This window comes from Pholis gunnellus (assembly GCF_910591455.1).
Source record: "Pholis gunnellus genome assembly, chromosome: 4".
Classification (NCBI taxonomy): domain Eukaryota; kingdom Metazoa; phylum Chordata; class Actinopteri; order Perciformes; family Pholidae; genus Pholis; species Pholis gunnellus.
The window spans coordinates 8,312,791-8,333,847 of record NC_136530.1 but is presented as its reverse complement, the minus strand read 5'-3'; the positions used below and the strand labels follow the sequence as shown (position 1 = coordinate 8,333,847).

At 43.7% G+C, this 21,057-nt stretch overlaps 1 protein-coding gene across 6 annotated transcripts in view; it reads right to left on the bottom strand.

Annotated features, from left to right (window-relative positions):
* The window catches only part of elavl4 (ELAV like neuron-specific RNA binding protein 4), a gene marked incomplete at both ends in the record, with an annotated part of 69,041 nt that overhangs the window by 15,202 nt on the left and 32,782 nt on the right, over positions 1-21,057 (bottom strand). For all 6 annotated transcript variants that reach the window (XM_079157502.1, XM_079157503.1, XM_079157507.1 and 3 more), the window contains 3 exons: positions 3,965-4,118; positions 7,639-7,742; positions 19,405-19,651. In XM_079157502.1, the coding sequence (XP_079013628.1) occupies positions 3,965-4,118; positions 7,639-7,742; positions 19,405-19,651 (505 nt within the window). The remainder of the gene's footprint in view (positions 1-3,964; positions 4,119-7,638; positions 7,743-19,404; positions 19,652-21,057) is intronic.

Genomic DNA, 21,057 nt, shown 5'->3' with positions numbered 1-21,057 from the left:
GCTGCATGTTTGAGCGTTAAAACTTCTCAAACATTATCATGTTTCCTATCTAGGCGAAGCGAGTCTTGACATTTTTTCAGAATACAACTTGGCAAGAAATAATACCCAAAATGTCTGAAAAGCTTTCAAACATGGACGCCTCATTCCAGCAAAATGTCAAGGTAACTGAACCTTAATTTAACGCTATTTTGATCAGGAACAATAATACAACTGCTCAATGCCAAATGATTATTCATTCAGTGGGCAAAACACACTTGTTATTAGTAACACTGGCAATCAAAATCTTGAGTTGTGTGATGCCATGAACACTTGCGTCTTGTTGCCATGGGAATCTTTGCCATTGCTACCTTCCATCCCACATGAAGGGAAGCACAGCATCAGTCTTTTCGCAGCCAACCCAGACACACACTGAGCAGCAATTTGGTTTCACATCAGAACCAACGTTTGTAGAAGCCAAGTATGTGGATCGATTGTACTTGTACTTGTACATTGATCAGCTAAGCATTGACCTCTGCCCGCATATAGGTCCGGGATGAAGAACTAGGAAGAGACAAATATCGATCCAAAGCTGTCCCTGATATCATATCTGTTTCAAATTGAGGCTAGCTTAAACCAGCCGTCGGAGCACGAGATCACGGCCTGGCTGACGTCCCTGAAGGTTACAGAGAGAGAGAAAGGAAGGAGGGAGAATCCGACCGGTGCTATTTGCACCCATAAAGAGACTAAATATCCTTATCCATCCAGAAGGAATCAATAGACTGGGGAAGGGGGAGAGGAGGACGATGGGATGGAGGAAGACGTGGAGAGATATCCTTGTCAAGTCAATTTTGTGTTCACTCTCTGAGTCTCTGGGGCAATTTGGTGGTTTTAGTGGACTTTGTTTCTGCTGCTTCTGACTGTAAGTGATGCTAACAGCGATGTTTCTAAAGTTCCTTCTTGTCTTTATGAACAGAAGAGTGACTGCAGGGTGCATCCTGTTGATGAGGAGGTCATTTAGAGAACAGACTTCATGTTCCCAATTTAGCAGAGCTGGAACTGGTGATCATCGGGCCCATCTGCCGATGGTCAGTGGAGAACATCGGCTCCTTCAACAACTTCATGTAGCATTGCGTTTTCTATGTATTTTCGGTCTGTGCATCACTCGTCTCCACAGCCCACTCTATTTCTGTGGACAATGTCAGGGTGTGTCTCAAATCAGTCCCTACTTCAGTAGAAACAGTGAATTGCGGAGTAAATTGGATTCCAGGCACTGATTAGGTTCCTAATTCAATAAACACGGGGGCACTGGTGAGTCACTGATGACCTGTGACACGACTTCAAGGCACCATTTGATAATGGCGTCATAACAACAACGGTGTGTGCAACAACAACAAAAATACTGGACAATGCACACGTTTTTGGACCACAAACCAGTCTGACACAGTATGTCTGTGTCTCCCTCTTTCTCCATCTTTTTTTTCTGCCTCCACTTTCTTGTTCTGTACTTACATTTTTGGCAGTCACAGGAGAGTTTTAATTTGCAGCCCATTTCTCTCTTAATGGCAGCGAGTGTGTGGGTGTGTATGTGTCTTGTGTGCGTATGCCTGTACAGTAACTGATAGAAGAAAAAGACGAGTCAATGATGTCGGCAGACTGCTCTCAGGGCCCTTCTAAAGTCCTCCATGTTTTTAATCACCAGCAACTCTAACATCTAATTGATCATTAACATTTCTCCTGCTGATCCTTAACCCTCTGGGGACACCTTGCAGAACATCTCTTATTATTATCTTTGCGTCTCTGTGTGTGCGCATGTATTTCAGTTTTAAAGCAGATACAGTATAGGTAGGGTGATAGTGAGGACAGCAATTACTGTAGTTGAGGGTGTGTGCAGGCTCAGTGTGAAAACACCTCCTGCTCTAAGTATAAAAGAAGTGACCGGTGATAAATCCACTGTCTGCATGCTGCAAGAAAAACAACTGGTGTCTGGTAATGATAGCTGTAGTTCAAACATTTTAGGTCAGGTGACGTCAGGTGATTCATTTAGAGTAAATTAGTAAAGTAGGAATTTTTTTAAGTGGCATCAAACAATTGGTCGTGTGCTGTGTGCGAGAAAGGAACTAAATCCTTAAATTATTTGAAAATGTCTGAAAAATATAATGGATGGAATACATCATTGTAAATATTTTATTTTGCTGTTTGAACCACCACTTTGTTTATCCAAGCCCAGGTTAAATCCCAGGATGAGAGAAGGAACAATTAACTCAACTCAACATTAATTCCCTCAACTAAGCATTTTCCTTTGATCCGGGTGCTCATCGTATCCCCAATGGTAGAAGTAAAACCAATGCAGCACTTTATCTGAACATGCTCATGAGAGCGCTCTCACTTTAAAACTGACCTCGTGCCAGTCAGGAATGAACACAATTATTGATTCAGTCCGTTGTGAACCCAACCTATTGTATGACAAATGCATGGAAACATTGCCTTCCTGTGGGCCAGCACCACCCGTGTTGAGATTTGTTTTATTCATGGCATGTGGCCTGAGCTGGGAAGAGATGTGCATGTGGCTGAACACATATGTTTTCGGTGGCCTTGCTGTGTGTTGAGTGGCTATATCACTTTGCAGGGAGTCCCCCCCCCCCCCCCCCCCCCCCATGTAGCACGATGGGGCTGTTTGTAAAGACAGATCTGCTGGAGATGAGCACACTTCATCTACATGTGTGCTGATGAGGGTAGAAATAGCCCTTTCTTTTTTCCTCACACTTCCCTTCCGCTGGACCCCTCCCTATCTCTCCCTTCGCTTCCTCCCTCTTCTCATTTCCTCTCCTTCCCACGTCTCTGCTCATCTACGCCCTCTGTTACTTGCTCCCCCCCCCCCTCCCCCTCGTCTGCACTCCCCCTGTCTCCTTTTCTCCTCTCCTTTGTTTTCCTTTCCTCTGCTTTCCCCTCTCCTCTCGCCCTCTCTCCTCACCCTGTCTCGATGTGTACAGACAGGCGTGCACTTCACCGCCAGCAGTGATTTATTCTGCTTAGGCAAATGAGTGTGGCTTACAGCATGCTGCTCCCTTTCTGCTTCATCAGTACACATTGCACATAACACTGGAGCAGGTTGCAGCCTGTAGGCACACACCACCCCTGAAATGGATCTAAGAGACACGCTGGAGGGGTTCTTCTGCAATAAAATGGACTGATGTGATTCATTCCTGTGTTTTGGATGTAGTGGAATGTGTAATTGAGCATGTATATTGCACAGCTTGTGTATCTCATGTAATCACTGTTTTTACGACGGCGCCCGGAGCTGCGGCCGTGGTCGTAAAATCTGCTATTGGGGTCACTCACTCACTAGTCAATGCTTGGTGGACAATAGGGCTGGGCGATATGGTGGAAATCATTTGTTTACAATATTAGAATGAATATCTTTGGATGCTGGTACATATCGGTTTTATTTTGGTTGACTGGTCTGTGAATATGTACCTATCTACAGAGGTCGGATATCCTTTGTTGAAGTGCTTCTGCCTTCCTGCACTTCTTCACAATGTGTTACCACACACAGAGCAAATGTTTTCAGGAGTTCGTTTTCTGTCAAATTTCATGCGTTTCATGCTCATTTATTTACACTCTTTTTATGCAAAGGTGACAGAAGGTCCTGTACTCCGTAGAATTAACACATTGAGTGTGGATGTGAATGACACATAGTGCTACAGTTACATGTTACACTTGAGATTACTTGTTTACAGTTTCAGAGACTTTCACTTACAGCTGCCATCTTTGTTGGCTGAAGAAAGCACGTTACTACTTGAGCAAAAGGCAGAAATAATATCTTCTCTTTTGTGCAGCATATTTAGATTTAGATGTGCATAAGTGTATTTAAGGATTCTGGAAACAAGCGTTTTTTTATGTGTTTTTTTTTAACGCTCGGTGCCTGGCTGATCACGTGAGTCTGTGTATAAGTGTGAAGAGAGAGGAGGCGCTGTCCCATGGATACCTGTGACCTGGTCGACGAGGATGCGGGAGGTGATGATGCGTCCGTACTGGGAGAAGAGCTGCTCCAGCTCCTTCTGAGGCATAGTCTTGGGCAGGCCGCTCACATACAGGTTGGCATCACGGATGGAGGCTGAGCTGGGTCGTGCATATGACACCTGTAGGAAAAGATTTGGAGTCAGAGGGCTTGTGTAAATAAAGTACAGCTCCAGTATTGTATAAGTCATTAACTTCCTGGGGGGGTTTAAATCTAAAAAAAAGATTAAAGCGTGAGATACAAGGATTTAAGATGTGTGTGTTTTGGATGGGCAGGGGTGCGGGTCATTGGATCCTCCACAGGGAGGAAAATGTGTTTTCTTAGCACACCTTGCCGTGGGGATTATCGTTGTCAGGAAAAGATTTAGCTGCTTAGAACACTGGAGAGATAACACTTGAGGCAGAGGGAACTTTGTTCCCTTGAGTAGAAACAACAGGTGTTTTACTTTGAAAGGACAGCTCTGGCAGCCAGGGGAACAGGATTAATAGTGTTAGGATGCTAACTCTGTATGGTTGAATCGACTGGGTGAATTAAGAGACTTTTTGGTCAAAGAATGGAGAAAGAAAAAGGTAAGAGTTCACATATTGTGTTTGCAGATGTCTTGTTTCAGTTTGATTTAAACATTAGCAACGAGCAAACATGATTTTAACCAAGTGCCATGCAGAGTAAATCATCAGTTTAGTTACGTTAAGTAGGTATACAGCACGAGTAAAACCTTCAACATGCTCTATACTGCAGAGCATCTGCCCTGCATTTCTTAAAGATTAGAACTGGGAGTAAATCGTTTTCCACTGTGTCCCTTCTGATTTTTCTTACCTACAGTATGCTGTGAAAGCCCATGCAACCAATTGACACACTCACACATACTAACACAAGCACATCAAATCTATTACAGTCTTGCCCTTGCAAACACTCGCCTGGACAGCAATCTCACAGAGGGAGTAAAAAGACTTCCTCATGTTCCCACTCACCCACACGATTTCACTCATTGTCACACGCTACTGCTCCTCCTCATTTCCTGACCTTGACATGACCATAATCATGCACACACACACATCTCACACACACACACACACACATAATCTTCTGAGAGTATACTGTGGATGAATGTCCTCTCCTAATGGTGCAAATGGCGATAACTGGTCGTGTTGTGCTGTGTGTGGCTCCCAGCAGCAGCTCTCTACCAGTGAACTTTCACTTGTCAAACGTTGTCCCCAACATCCTCATGTGCAGACGCGATTTTGCTCGAGCGAAAGTTGCCTAAATCCCATTACAACTGCTGCTGACTGGAGCAGCTTTCCCTTGGAGTGCTTTCATTACCTCTGACATGTGGAGACATAAGCCATCAAATAAGGTTCAAGTAAGGCAAATATGGTGGATATGCAGTCATATCCTTGAGCAACAGCATGGAAATCCTGCTGCACTCTAACGGTGGGAGAATGGGATTGGGAACATCTGGCTCTCCCCATGTCTCACTTTCCTTTCACACATCCTTTCTCTTTGGCCTCTCTGCTCAGCTCCTCTGTCTTCCTCTTCCTCTCTGCATCTCTCTCCTTTGCTGCCTGGATCTTTTCCCTCTGCTTCCTTCCTGCGCACTGCCTCACTAAACCTTTCTCTCTCTTCCAGATTCTGACGCTTTTTGCTCCTCTTTTTCTCCTCTGTGCAGCTCTCCCTCATTTTCTCTCTTTGTCTGCCAACTCCAGATGTCTAATCCATCAACACCTCCTCAAGCTGTGAGCGCTATTGTGTACGAGTGCGGTGCGGTGCGCGTGTGAAACTGGAGTGTGCGTGTGTGTCTGTGTGTGCAGAAAAGTTTGAAAAAGTGTGTGAGATTATGTACATGCATGTCACTGTGAGCTCCTCTCACCTTTGGCATGCTGCTTCCCCTCACACCTCAGAGGGAAAGCAGCATCGCAGCCACCGCTGACAAAATCTGAGGTGTCATGGCGGAGGAAACCGCAGCGGCGGAACCAACTCAGAGACACTACAGAAGACGCACATCGCCTGAGAGCATGTGAATCTCTGGGCCAAGCGTTTCCTCACAAGTGTCGCGGCAGAGAGTGGGAAGGGTGTGACATGAAAGAGCGCCAAGCTTAATTTCAGAATCATCGTGCTGCCTTTTAATTTACCTTGCTACCTTGAGGGTATTTCCGTATGTTGTGGAGGGAGAAAGCAAGGAAAGAGGGGTCGTGGGAGAGAGGAAATGAAGTGTGAAAGAGCGATAGCGCCAGACAGAGATGCAGAGTTGTCTTCTGTCATTATGAAGATCGCCTTTATCTGAGGAACAACTTGAGGCAACCTCTTGTGTCATGAGAGTGTGAGTGAAAATCTGTGAACTCCGCCTGCTACACTCAATTAAAGACCTCATGAATTCCCCGCTACGTAAGTGACCTTCAACATTGTCCGTTGTATATTAAAAAAAAAGCCTACTTTCACTTAAGTCTCTATGCTGTTAGTTGCTTGCTTGTATCGTACCGCTCTTATTATCAAGAACAGTGCTCCTGTAATGCCGATGTGTGCGCTCTCACTTACACAAGCAAGCGCACCGGTCTTTTGGGTCATACGCTGGTAATAGTTGCTTGGGGAGACCCCTGGTTTGCTGATCGCAATGACCGAATCATACATGTGGACAATACACGCACTGATCCACCCATCAAAACCACCACACATCCCACCTCAAACAATCCAAAATGTTCACATATCACATATCTCTCTCCTTTTTTTCTGTGGCATAAATTAGACAGGATGCTGTGCTGAACCAAGGCCGGGCCGGGCAGCGTACATTGCCTGGGGAATAGAGGGATTCTCACAGGGATTGCCTATTCCCAACTACAAGATAATCTCATCCAAATAGATCAGATTAGATTAGATTAGATCAGATGACAGAAAGCGAGAATCCAGGGATTATCACAGATTACTGGCCAGTTTAAAAGCAACAACATATCGGCAGGCACAGAAGGGACGATAGTAGAGGACATGAGAGAGGAGAAAACAAGATCAGCGTGAAATCTGATATGTGTTGATTTCATTCGAAAGGCAGGAACAACTGCTTGCAATTATGTTTAATTTTTAACCTTTAAAAGATGTTTAACATGTTTGGAGAAGGGATTTATCTTTCTTACCTGACAACTCTCGGCAAGCCTGCACATTAGTCATGCCATTAAAATTCAATAACAGAACCCTCAATTATTTTGGAAAATATGCAGTGATTGATGTGTTTCTTCCCTTTTCACTCTCTATCTATAATTTCACCTTTACATTTTGACATTTAGAAAGTAATTAGCATATCAGCCATAGTCGCAGGCTTTTTAATGTGTCTCTTTGATTTGAACGGTCTTTTTTTACTTTTTGAGGCTCACGCACGTTAAGCCCATCTTTCCCTCCAGCTCATTTACAAACAGAATCATTATCTAAAGGCGCTTTGAGAAAGAAGAAAGCAGCCTTATAACTTGAGTTATGCATGATCTCCGCAGATTTATAAAATCATATGATTTTTATCAATTATCAAGCAATTAATTTAATATTTTGCGGTAATGCTTTTCAAATATTTAGCTGTTGAAAGACACTGTGCATTTGTAATGGAAGCAACTATGGTGTGTTACAATCAGAGGTGTTTAGCAGTTGTCCATGGTGTCAGTTACCTTGATCGTTTTGGTCTGAAGTCTGAGTCCATTTAACGTGTTGATGGCTTTCTCTGCGTCCTTTGGATCGATGTAGTTGACAAAGCCGTAGCCCAGACTCTGTCCTGAAATGGCAGAAAGAGGGAAAGAAAAACTTTTAAAATGTTTTCTCCATTCAGTTGTTTTGTTTCCTCAAATTGCGCGCTGACAGCAAGACAACATCTTAATTTATACTCATCATCCATACTAAAAGATCTGAGGGGAGACAGAGAGACACCCCTCATTATTAGAAGAGATAAACACTTTGTCATTTTAAATTTGGAATGCGGTACCATTTTTTATGTTGACTAATAATTCTCTCAAACTTGGCAACTTGCATTATGTTTTTGTAATTGATGGTAGTCTACATAGAATGTATACACCCATTGGTTTGTGGAATGCTGTTTTGAAGACTCGAGCATTGTCACCGTCACCATCTTGTTTTTTTGCAACTAGAAGTGACACGAGAGAGTGGAGCTAGACAGACATTTTTAGGCGACCAAAATGTTACAATTAACTTTCCTGAGTTGAAAACACACTGTGAAAGGAAAACTCCCAGACCGTAAAATGATGTGGTAGCGACCTGTCAATCACAAGGTAGCCACGCCCTAAAGCATACCCATTGTCTATTTTACTCTCAATGGGACCATCATTTACAAATCAACATCACGCTGTATTGAAGAAGACTTGAAACTAGCGATTGAGACCATAAACTCATGTTTACCATGTTTACTGAGGTAATAAATGAAGTCGGAAGTAGCCTTATTTTCTCAAAGACATCTATACAATCAGACTTATTTTTGGAACCCCCTGCTGGCCATTAGAAAGAATGCAGGTTCAAGGCACTTGAGCACTGGCTTCACTTTTCAGACCTGAAAGTTGCTGCCTGGTAGTCAAAGAAAAAGAAGCTAAAGTTACATTTAGACGATGTTGTTATTCGATGACCAGAGTTTAATGCCTTTGGTCCTAAAACTGAAAATAATGCCCAGGCCTTGCTCCCGTCCATAGTCCCCCTCTAGGGTATCATACATCTCTTCCTCGAAAAATCTATTGTAACATCTCTTCATCACTACTGACAAGATCACAGTGACTCCTGCCCGGAGCGCCACGAGTCTTGGTGTGACTTTTGTCAACCATGTGAAGCCTGCTCAGTTGCCACAGTATTGCAGATTTGCACTGTAGAACATGTGATGGATGAGACAGCCTCTTTCCAGATCTGTACACTGTACCCTCACCGAGACCCTTTTTACTACTCACTATTCAATTACTTAAAAGATCAGCAAATTATCATTCAAGAGATAATCCTGGCCAAATAAAAAGAAAACATCTCCACCTGATATTTCATGTCATGATAATAACCTTATAAATAGGGAATGTGTCGACTCTGATCCTTGCACTCCTCAGTATTGGTTGCTTGTTATACTGTTGATCTCGGAGCTTAAGGGAATTTACTCTAGTAATGCTCAAGATAGAAGTGTCAACGACTGAATGCCTAAAATATGTCATACATTAGCGTCAAATTCTCTCTGAACTATGAGAGTAAAATGCAACCAGGCCCCAGCATATACGTATCACAGTGCGTACAAACAGCATATTTGTTACTGTCTTTGCATCTGTACAAAAAGAGAGAAGAAAAATACCACCCCCATTTCCCTCGAAGCTTAAATTGTCTTAGATAGCACACTCCCTTTGAGTGTGAAACAGGCCTGACATCTCCCAGTGTTTCCCCGACAGATCAAGCCTTTCAACAGGCGTAGGACTTTAAGTAGACGCCTCCAGCCATCGGGGCCTTCAGTCGGCTACTTTTCAACAAACAGCCCCGATCCACTAACGCCACACACAAGTGCAAAGAGAATCCCAGTCAGTTTAAGAAAGAGCAGCATGCACACATTCACACTAATGGGAACAGACAGCGGTTAGTCAGAGACAAAGTGAATCACAAAATATGGAGCATGGCTGTTTCACAAAATAAATACATTTGGGCTATGGATATCACAGCGCAGAAGAGCTCAGCTGCGAGCAGCGGAAGGGCCAGGAGGGACTTGTAGTCCTAACATCAAACAGCTGATGATTTTCTCTTCTTCTCTCCTCTCCTCCCTCTTCTCCTCTGGATTAACTGTGGATTATCAGACGCTCTCTATTGTTAATTAAAAACCTGCCATCCTGGAGAGACTACTGCTATTTTTAACTAACCCTCCTCTCCTCCCCCTCCCCCTCCCCCCCTGACTCTCAGCTGACATCAGGTGTTAAGTTTGGCAGTTTAAATATACCTCACAAAATCATTCTGTTGTGGCTTGTCCTCTTTATTAAGTAGTGAATACACAACAGAGACCACGAATAACAAAGAGAAAGAGAACATGTGGCAAAACTAATTAATGGAATCAGTTAAAGAGAAATAATGCATGTTGCTTTATTTAGCCAATAAACCGAGATGGGCCATAAACGGTATTCTAAATTACCCAGTAGTGTACAGTATGCCGATGAATTAAATATTTTAGCAAACATTTCAAACTGTAACTGTTCATAGGCGCATGGATTCAATTTAAACTGACATGAAAATTCCAGATGGGTGCAGAGAGCTGAGAGCCTGCCGCTTGTAACGCTCTTCGTCCACCCTCGCCTCCCACTTTCCCATCACCTTCCTCACCCCGCTCCCTCATCTTCAACAAGAAATGTGAGGTTCGACAAGCGCAGCTACCAGAGGGTTAGCTGACAATGAAGTGTGCTGGCGAAGAGCACTCATGCAGGGCAATCGAGATGGGCTGGCTGCTGCTTAATGGTACCGAGACACTTGGCACTCATGGAGTAGTCCAGGCAGCCAAATGGGGCCAAACCTGCAGCCATGGCTGCTGCCGCTGTGTGAATAATGTTTTTACTTGTGTGTGTGTGTATGCACTTTCATGAGCGTGTATGTTGTCTGCATGCAGAGCTTAGGCTGGTATTGGTGTATCTGCCCACCCCCCCCTCTCTTTTTCACTCCCTCTTTGGCAAGGCTGAGGGCCTTCAGGCTGGAGGAAAGAGGGTGGGATCGAGGCTCGCTGGCTGGCAACAGTCCCCAGGTGAGCGATGAGATGAGGGGAGATGGAGGGAGGCATCTGCCTGCAGCATCAGGAAAGCTCCAGGAGGGGATTCCACCGACCATTTCCAGCCTGCTAGGGAGCAGCTAACAGCAGGGAGCTACCGCCAGACTGCCTGGATGCCTGGAATCTGCACGGATGGGTGGGGAACGCCAACGCGCCACACAGATGTACACACACGTGCACACAAATGCAAGTAAACATGTAATCACTCAATCACAGAGGCGCACACAAACAAACACGAGCATTAAAATAAGTCCTCGCAGCAGGACAGCGAGGAGTGGAGTGGCTGGCAGCTAACCAGTAAATGCATCATGGTTCGTGTGTTCCTAAACCGTTTAGTGAATTTCAACACTGAAAAGATAAAGAACACCGACTATTTCCATCCTTTATCATATGTATGCACTCGCAATCCAATAGATGCTCAAATAACCTGCAGTATGCATGCAGAGGCAGCACGCAGTGTGGTTGGCTTCATTCTGTCACAACACCTGCCCTGTCCACCTCAATACTCCCCAGCAGGATCACACCACCACAGTGCCCCGCTCTGTTCCGGCTCAACACACCGAGGTTAAGCACAGTTTTGAGGCAGTTTAAAATGGTTCAGCATCATTTAACTCAGCATGGTGTCTTATTGGATTGTAAGGATAAGGCCAGCTCAGGCTGCAAGATCCCACAACAACAGGCAAAAAAAAAACGTGACATTGCTCAAGCTGTTTCCAGCCACACGTTTTAATGTGCTTTAAGATCGAGTCTTACTGTTAAAGTGATTTTCAACATCATGTCATCTGTCATCCATTGCAGCTGAACAATAATAGTCATACAAATGTAACATAAGTTTAAAGAAATGCTGCTGAACAGAATTTAAAAATATGTGTATAATAAGTGTTGATCATATAAAAAGACAATTTGCATGAGAAGTCTTTTTTTAAACCCAGAGACGGTCTACTGGTAGCTAATAGTTACAGAAAGATAACTTAAGGAAGTATGTCATTTTAGGCAATGTTGAGAAGCTATTAAAAATGCATGATAAATAGCCTCTAATGGGGTTGTAGCTAACAGAAAAATCAGCCTTGTGCTGATCAATTAGCCTAATGGATACATTAACTTATATACTTTAATTGTCAATTAAAACCAAGAACCCAAATGATGCATTGCTCTTCATAATGGCCTTTTAATGAGGTTAGATCTTCATTTGCCTTTGATTCGTCAGCTGCTTAGAGTGCCAGTTGTGCAAATTCTACAGTTGTAACGACTTAAGAAAATCCTCAGCAGCAATGAAAAGGGGCTGCTAAATAAAAAATATATGTAACTTTAATAATGGCAGAGGTCTTGTAATGAAGAATGTCCCCAAATGAGGTTTATGTGATGTACGATGTCACTAACCACATGGGGGTGAGGGAGTGAGGAGGTAAGGGCTAATTTGGACCCACCTCCACTCCTTTGGCACTGCTTTTGTACAATCTGACATAAATCGTATAGGGAGGTGGGCATGTTTTTCAGCGGTAAAATCACTGCTTTTTCCAGTGAGTAGCTCCTGGGTGAGTTGGCGAGGTGTTATGACTAAGCCATTATTTGTTTCCTGAGGAGCAGCAGGTTGCACAATGTGTGAGATGAGAAAATGAGTATACTTCAAGCGGGTGTCATCTCTGCTGGCCCCACTATGTCATTTTCCTCTTTTCTTTTTCCCCTTATGTGCATGCACACACACACACACGCGCACAGACACACATCCGAGAATGCAGTGGGAAATTCACACACCTATGCAAAATGACATATCGGTAGATAATAGCGAATAAGCAAGGTCTATGCATGGCTACACTGAGGATCACAATCTTGCGCTGTAAGGTACACACTCCAGTTGCATATTGCCTGTCATTATTTTCTGCCTTTTTTGATGTATTATGTGACCAAGAGCCCTGTACTGCAGACATGAAAGCATCTTCATCTCCTATCATCAGGCAAGGCTCACACAACGCACTGTAGACTCTTTGATGTAGAGTGGTAGCTACCAAATGAAACACATAGCTGCATGAAACCTTCTACTTCACTATTCACTGTCCTGCAATCTGTTGGACTCGATACTCTTCTCTGAAAGTGTGTAACTATTAATCAAAAAGTTAGTTTGAAATGCTGACACGATGTCAATATGTATATACATTTTTACTTCTGTAGTTGTGCCAAATTGTTCAAATTGATTGTCAAATTATTCACTTTTGTCTTGTTCTCCTGTGTAGTTTATATATTTCCATAAATATAGGAACTTTTTGTAGTATATGCTGCCCATCAAATGGATAAACAGCTCTGCATTCATTTGAAAGTCCCCAAAGCAAACTTTTTGTGTAATGCAATTACATACAAATCTAATGCAAACACGCAGATAGACATTAATTTGCCCCAAGCGAACATAAAATATTGTGTGATTGACATATTTGTATGAGCTGAAATGTTTCAATTTGAGCGAGACATTTGCATATTGTCACAAAGCCTATCAGCGTTGACATTCTCCTACGGTCGTTAATGACCTCCTGCCATTGTTGAATCAGAAATGGAGCAAAAAAATGTATTTATGGGCACCTGGAGCTCTATGATGGTGCCTCATTTTGTACAGATCCCAGATTAAAATCTGTGTTTATATGTATAAATCATAGACAAAGAATGGTATTAAACGATAAAGTTGCTGCCATATTTATACATAGCGTACGTTACTTTGAGTGTTGATGGAGCAATTTTAGAAATGGAAGCATTGTCATGGGCGAAAAGAAGCATCAAAAGGAGTGAGGGGGAGTTGCAGCTTTCAGAGATCACCAGAGCTTTGAGCCGGTGATGTTAACACACCTTGAGTGGACCAGTCTCTTCTCCCCACAAAGAGGCAAATCCGTTTGGTCAGTCTTGAATTTAGCGACATTTCAAGTTGAGGCAGAGGGGACAAAAAAAACATTTCAATTTGTCAAAATAAATGTGTCACACTCATTGCTTCCATCCTCTGATGTTTTGCCCCTTGCTGCTGCTACTTTTGATGGGCCAATGCTCCCTAATTGAAAAGGTGCCCTGTCACCAGCTTCATGTCAAATAACACTGTACTTACCTTTAAAGGGGGTCAACTCCATAGGGAGAGGGAGTTAAGTGAGTTTACAAAAAAATAAATAAACACAAAGAGAACAAAAGACTAAAGCACCTCAAATACTAGCAGTACAGTTAGAGCATATCATGTGGCATGTATTAAGCCCGTTTAAATAACTAAATTCATAAACAGAGCCACGTCCCCCGCACGCATGCATCTACTGTAGATCCCTCTCCCACTCACCCATTCAACACATCTTTCCCTCCTGGGTTGCCAAGGTAGCAGCCACTGTTGCAGTCAGGAGGCTCCCACTCTCAGTTCCCAAGGCCCCGCTTCCAATAACACACACACACATAGGCACACACTTGCCCACGTAGAAGCTCAGGGACAAACACACACACACACACACGTAAACCACCCCCTCTTGGTGGCTCCCTGAGTCTTGGGGCCAGTGGACTGCAGCCTGCAGTGAGTGGGCTGGTTGGCTGGCTGTGCAGCTGAGATATCGAAAGGCAAGCTGACAGACAGAGAAGCCCCTTTAAGACTTGGATAACCCTGTTACGTCAGGATTGCGGGGCCGACTTGTTCAGCACCTGCTTGGACTCTCTCTGAGGGCACAGAGCGAGCAGACCCACGAGCCCTCCGCCATCCACCCCCCAGCCCTGCAGCACACATGCCGGGGACAACAGGACTGTCTGGCTCTCTCCTGCCCGGGTACAGCGCACTCAGAGTGGAGGGTCGGAAGGTGAGGAACCAGCTCTGAGGCACATTCAGCTGCTGGGGCTGACACAGGGGCCAGTCATGACCTCTGTGCTCCATGTAAAGGGCACTCAGAGTGGAATGAGAGGGGACAGAGGCTGTCTGAAGTGAGGGTCACTGGAGGAGCAGTACAGCCAAGCAAGCTCTAAGGGCGTCCAATTCTGGGTCCTAAGCAGAGGGAGGTGCAGGAGGGGTGGGTGGGTTGCTATGAGGAGAGAGACAGGACATTCTCGCGACCTGGGACTCTGAAACTTTAATGTGTGTCTGCCTGCTTGTGTCTGCACTTCTGAGCCTGGCAGCTCTCTTAATACCTGGCTTTTGGAGATGTCAAATCCGTTTTTCATCTCTTCCCCTGTCAGCTTTGTTCACGCTATCTCCAGCCTTCAGCCCATTTCAGGTTCAGATAAAACGCGGCCTGTATGTGAGATGTAAACACCGCGCCACATCTCGCTCGGCATCATTTCAGTAAGGATGTGAAAGTGATGGTTTGTCACTACATTGCATTTGTGTTTTTTAGGTGTTTTGGAAGTTTCACAATTGGTCTCATCATAGGAAAAACGGAGGATTAATAGCAAGTTTTGTTCCCATCACTCTAGTAATGATGTGAAAACAGCTTGGCTTGCAATCCGAAGTACAAAGAGAATCCCCCTTTCCTCGGAGCGTGTTGTCAATGTATATTTCAGTAGCAACAAAGAGATATGGGTAAACTGAGGTTTAAATGGTGAATATTTGATCTGCTCCCCGTTAGACTGACAGACCTTGTGCAGGAGCTAAGCCCATCTGTCCTTGCAGATCAGGGTTAGATGCATATTTTATGTTTGCAATACTTGTGGGTGCACTTGATGTTCCATAACAGAAATGGAATGACAATGAAACTGATGGAAGTGTGCTGCCTGAGCCACAGACTTGTGCACGCGAAGCAAGGCCGAATCCACCAAACCCGAGATATATTTTTGCACCTACGCGAAGATGGTGTACCTGTCCTTATGTAAGAATTGGGTTTCGCAGCAGGCATTCACACGGTACTGAAGCTGCTGTCTGTGAGAGGTGCTCCGGCTTGAACTACTCCACAGCTGACATCACAGTCCATCTATTTTTCATAGCCAACATCTGCTTGGCTTGCTACATTGTCACTATGATTTGCATCAGCTCCCCAGATTCCATGTATAAAACCAACACATGGAAGGTGACTAGAGTAGTGTGCACCAAAGGATTCCGTCGGTGCGCTTTGGGATGATGTCTTTACAGGGTTGGATGTATAGACATGAGAATTATTTCATCTGCAACAAGAGGAGAAAAATGCTGTTCCCATTGTGAAAAGGTTAATGGAGTTTGCTGCTGAAAGACGGCAATAAGAAAATGCTACCTGAAGGTACGCCATAGCAGCTGGTGAACATGGCCAACTGTTTACTCAACAAGCAAGTAACATATCCTATATATCGCTACAGAGTGAAGGCTACTGAGGTTTTTGGCTACTGTGAATCCAAAAAATGATTGGACCCCCCCAATGCAATCAATCCTTGTTCCAGCATGAAAAGCCATTTCCTTCTCCTCTGTGTCATTATGAAAACAAATGTAGTCATTTCTCTCGCAGAAATGTAGCTGACGCAGAAAAATGATCTTGAAAAATGACTTACTGACAAGGATCAGTCAATTCCATTTCTCTCTATGTGTAAAAGTCTGTGTTCGTGCATGGGCATGTATAGAAGTTAATGAGTGCCGATTCAGCATATTGCAAGGTCCACATTGATTTTTCCTCGCTCACAATAAGAGTTTGCTTTTTCAGTGGTTGCCTTACTTTTTTGTTCAAGATGATCTTTCAGTCCGGCAATTCTCAGCTTCAACAGCCATTTTGCTTCCTTTTTAAAGAACGAGCGCTAGAAGAGGAACCGTCTATAGTCCACAGTGTCTCAGAGCCACCGTGCCCTGGCCAAAGAGCACTTGTACATGTTACATTCTCTCCGCGTGGAATGCTGAAGGACAAATGTAAAAGCCACTATAGTATACACACTTGATTCAAAAAACGATCATCTTTAAGGCATCTTCTCCTTAAGAGTACACAGGCAGACAGGAGGAGGCCTGGGGCTTATGTGCTAGTGTGTGTGGGCTGCAGCTAGGTGCGTGTAAGCTAGCCTTTAATAAAAGATTAACCTGCATGTCTCTGCCGTGTTATGAGCTCACCAGGCAGCGGTAGTTGTGCAGGCAGGCAGGCAGGTAGGCAAGCGGGCAGGCATGTGGGGAGCAAGAAAGACACCCAGAGGTGGCTGTTATACCAGCTGAAGTCAGCCAGGGTGACAGACGGAGCCGGAGTGTCAACGCCTGCCCGTAACCACCCGAGCCTCACGCCGCAATGGCCTTCATTGGAGCTGACAAGAGCAAGTCCACAGGAAGCTGAGGACCTGTATGTCTCTCCTACTGTACCCCTGAGAGGCGTACATGCTCACACCTTATCAGCAAACACTTACAGGTCAGATAGGCCGCACACTCGACACAAAAGTACTCTACGTTGCAACATGTATGTACACCAAAAAAAGACTGCTTGAATCCGTGAATTTGTTCAATCTTGTAATGATAAAATATTCAAAAACGAAACTTTTGTTCTGTACTCCGGCATAATAGAAAATGACGGCCTTAATATCCCCATCAATATGAATAATGTGTAGCTACAGAACACTCTAACCACCCTCAAGAGATTCTGAGGTTTCCTGCTGAAAATTCAACATGGTAAAAAAAGATCCTCTCCTTCCTCAGCCTTGACTCACTCAGATAAAAATGTCAAGTTATATATTATGTGTAGATATTTACGACAGAACAAAAAGGGTACAGGTGTATACATTGGCCTATAAAAAAAAAATGGTGCTCTCTTTCCTCTTCCTCCCATCCTTCTCTTTTTCCCTCCCGCTAGCAAACCTGGCTTTGTCTATTAATGATTTGGATGACTGTTGTATAAATGAGTTGAGTATAAAGCCTCTTGGCATTCCCTGCTAAAAAGAGGGGGATCTGTGCTTTGTTAGCCTAAAAGTTTGAATCAGGAAATTGCCCCCATGGGAGAGCAAAACAGGCATACACCAGAGGGGGAGACTGAGGGAGGGTGGGATTTATTTATAACTTTTTGCGTTGATGCTAAGTCATCAGAGAGACCTTGTAGTGCAGAGCAGAGAAGTACCCTAAATGGTTTAGAAGTGAGCGAACAAACATTTCTACCTTTCTCTCACATTCCCCATTTAGGGCCCGAGCAGGTTTACAGCAATGCTGTTCGTTTTTTTAAACTCCCTCCAAAGTATCAGCTTGGTTCCTCACTGCCGCTTGGCAAATCACACTTGAGGGGAAAATCGGGAGGAGAGAGAACACGGTGATGGTGATGATGATAGCATGTGGTATCCCAGTGTTATTTTTGTACACACCGTCCTCCATTATCCTGGTGTATCTGACTCTCAGGCTCCATTTTGTGGCCCATTAGAGAGGAAGAGGAAGATGGTCCTAGAGAGGAATTCTAGTGCTCCGGAATATGCTTCAAAGAATGAGAGAACAGGAGGAGGCAGGAATGGCTGGGCTAGTGGCCGTTTCTGGTTTACAGTCAACATTTCATGTCATCGCTATTGGCCTTTTGGTTGTACTTAATCTATTACAGGAAATCTGATTTGGTGATTATGTTCGGGTATATTTCTGTGTATGTGTGTGTTTACTCTCTCCGCCTTGCCTGCTATCTGAGAATGGCTTGGTGATCTACACTGCCTGCCAGCCTGGTGCTCTTTAATGAGATTATCAGGAGAAGAGTGTCAGTAAGTAGGATCTAAAATGAAAGCCATTATGGAGCATTATCACAGAGCCGCACCAACCCCCTCCCCTGATCCATCTGCTGTGTGGCCACCCACACAGCCACTACGCCCAGATTACAGCCATGATTAGCACCGCGAAGTGCTGCTTAATTTAAACACCTGGAGAACATGTGGCACTTTGCCGCATTGCTGACTCACAGCGCTTGAACACACACAGAGGACAGAGATGGATTTCTCCTCCTAGAAGACAATGCATGCAACGACTACTGTCAAACACTTAAATTGCTTGGAATGGTGTTGAGCCGGCGGCTTGCGTACACTCCTGCGAAGTGAACTATTCATTTCGTATTTAATTCTTTACATGTGTGTCTTTATTCAACACACAGCGTACTGTTAGCTTACTGTATCTACAGCTACCGTTGATCCTTTAGCAGTATGTCAACAGTAATGTAAGCTGTCTCTCTGAACAACTATTGTATTATTCTTACCAATCTACTGTCTACCGCAAATATTACCAAGAAAATTGGGACAGGTGAAGAAACACGAAATAAATGATTACAACAAACATAAATTAAACAACAGTTTAAAATATGTGGTTTGTTGAGTATTGTAATATAATACAATATATTTAAAATGTAGGATGCTGAAGTGAATAGGAAGCCAAGTCTTAAAGTGCCAGGATCAGGCCAGTCAAAATTGTCAATATAGAAAGCAAGCATCTAAATCCCTTCCAGCTCTGGATGAGCTCAGTATAGTAGCTCCCTTTGTGCTGAACACTTTCCTATTTCCCTTGGCAAAATTGCCTTTGGGGACTACCAAATCATCACACAGTATTCTACATTATATCCTAATTCCGTCCATCATATTGTCATTGACAGCTGATTGACTTAAGTTTCGGTGATTTCAGTGAAATACATGCTCCTGTATGGGGAGGAATCCTACAATTTTAAAGCCTATTGGATACACCCTCAAATCATGTGACGGCGAAGCAGATTATTTTCCAAGTTCATGAAAAGGGAAACGCAAGCAACAGCATCCGAGTGCAACACGGACAGTCTCCTTTCTGTACCTGTGATCTTGTCGCGAACCAGCTTGCAGGACTCAATCTCGCCGATGCTGCCAAACAGGCTGCGGAACTCCTCCTGGGTCATATTCTGCGGCAGGTAGTTGACAATGAGGTTGGTCTTGCTGTCGTCATTTGATTGGCCAGTCTGCATGGGCGAGGGACAGCCGCGGCTGTTGGTGGTCGGCCCGTTGGCTGTGGTGCCTCCTCCGCTGGGGCCATTTGTCACTGGAGCCTCCATGTTACTGATGATCTGGAGCAGGGCAAAGAGGAGGAGGAGGAGGAGGAGGAGGAGGAGGAGAGAGAGGAAGAGGCGAGGAGAGGAACCATAGAGCGAAAGTGCAGGGAGGAAGAAGGGGAGAGATAGCATTCATTAGCAAAGGCCTCTGTCCTATTATTTAGAATATTTTGAACACTTAATATGTAGCAAGGCATGCAAGACTCTGACAAAGTGGTTATTTTCGAAATTATATTTCTAAAAAGCATTACTTTTTGCATTAAGTCAAATCAACAGTTTGGGTAAAAAGGTTTTTTTTTTAAGGCCTGTTTCCAGACATTTGAAGGGTTTTAAATGAGCTTTGCACATACAATATATCACTGTTTTGGAATAGACGGGGATAGACAGGAATAGACAGCGATTCAAATGTCACAGTGAAATAGTAGAAAAAGATTTTTCAGTTTGGAAAAGAGCAATGTGATGAAGTACCTTGATTTTTCTGGTATTTCATTAATAACCTTTGATTTACTTATAAATACTTATAAATACATACTGCTGAAAAGTTTAGGAATGTTGGTGTTCAGGTTTATATTTGTGAGAAATCATGCTGACAACAAATGATCAAGTTGGTGAAAAACCTATTGCCTCTCATGTGACACAAACATTTTATCAAAACATTTTAAAACCCTAGTATGGAACCACAAACTAAACACAGAACAGGCCACATTAAACAGTGAAAAATAGACCCTTTTACAGTTTGTAAATGCAGTTTGGCAACGGAAGTACGGCCGGAGTGCAATAACTTGTCAAGCTATGTGAGGGTATTAATTAATTAATTAATGAAACTTAAACAAATGTACTTACCCATTCTTCTACTATTAGTGACTGGGTAGAATATATTAGCAAGTGGATCACTATTTAGTGGCCAGATATAAACACGTATTTGATGGAAGCATGTAAAGTTACACCAGCGAGGAATTACGAGCATAGATGCTAGAAGCTTGCAGCTACGCTATCTGTGGTCATGTAGAGAACGTCCAATACCATGACACAGTTTTGAGTTTATTGAGTTTTTTTAAATGTGCGCTACAAACACAAGCTTTATTGATCTGTCCGGCAGTATACAATACGTAGAATAGCTTGCATAGACGCCGCCGTCCAGGCGAATGTGTCTGTGGTTGCTTGTAGTGACAGTTGGTAAAGAGTAGTATTGGGTGTCCTCATAAAATCCTTAAATACATTTTGAACACATACTCATAACCGTTACTGTTAGATACTACGAGCAACCGCCGACACATTCGGTTAACACGGTCACTCAGCTGTTGGAATATTGATTCGAGCATGTTTTTGATGACATTGGCTGTAAAAGGGTCTATACAACAAAGACTAGAGACAGATAGCTATTCATGAAGACGGTAAGAGGCGTCTCCAAATGGTTCTCT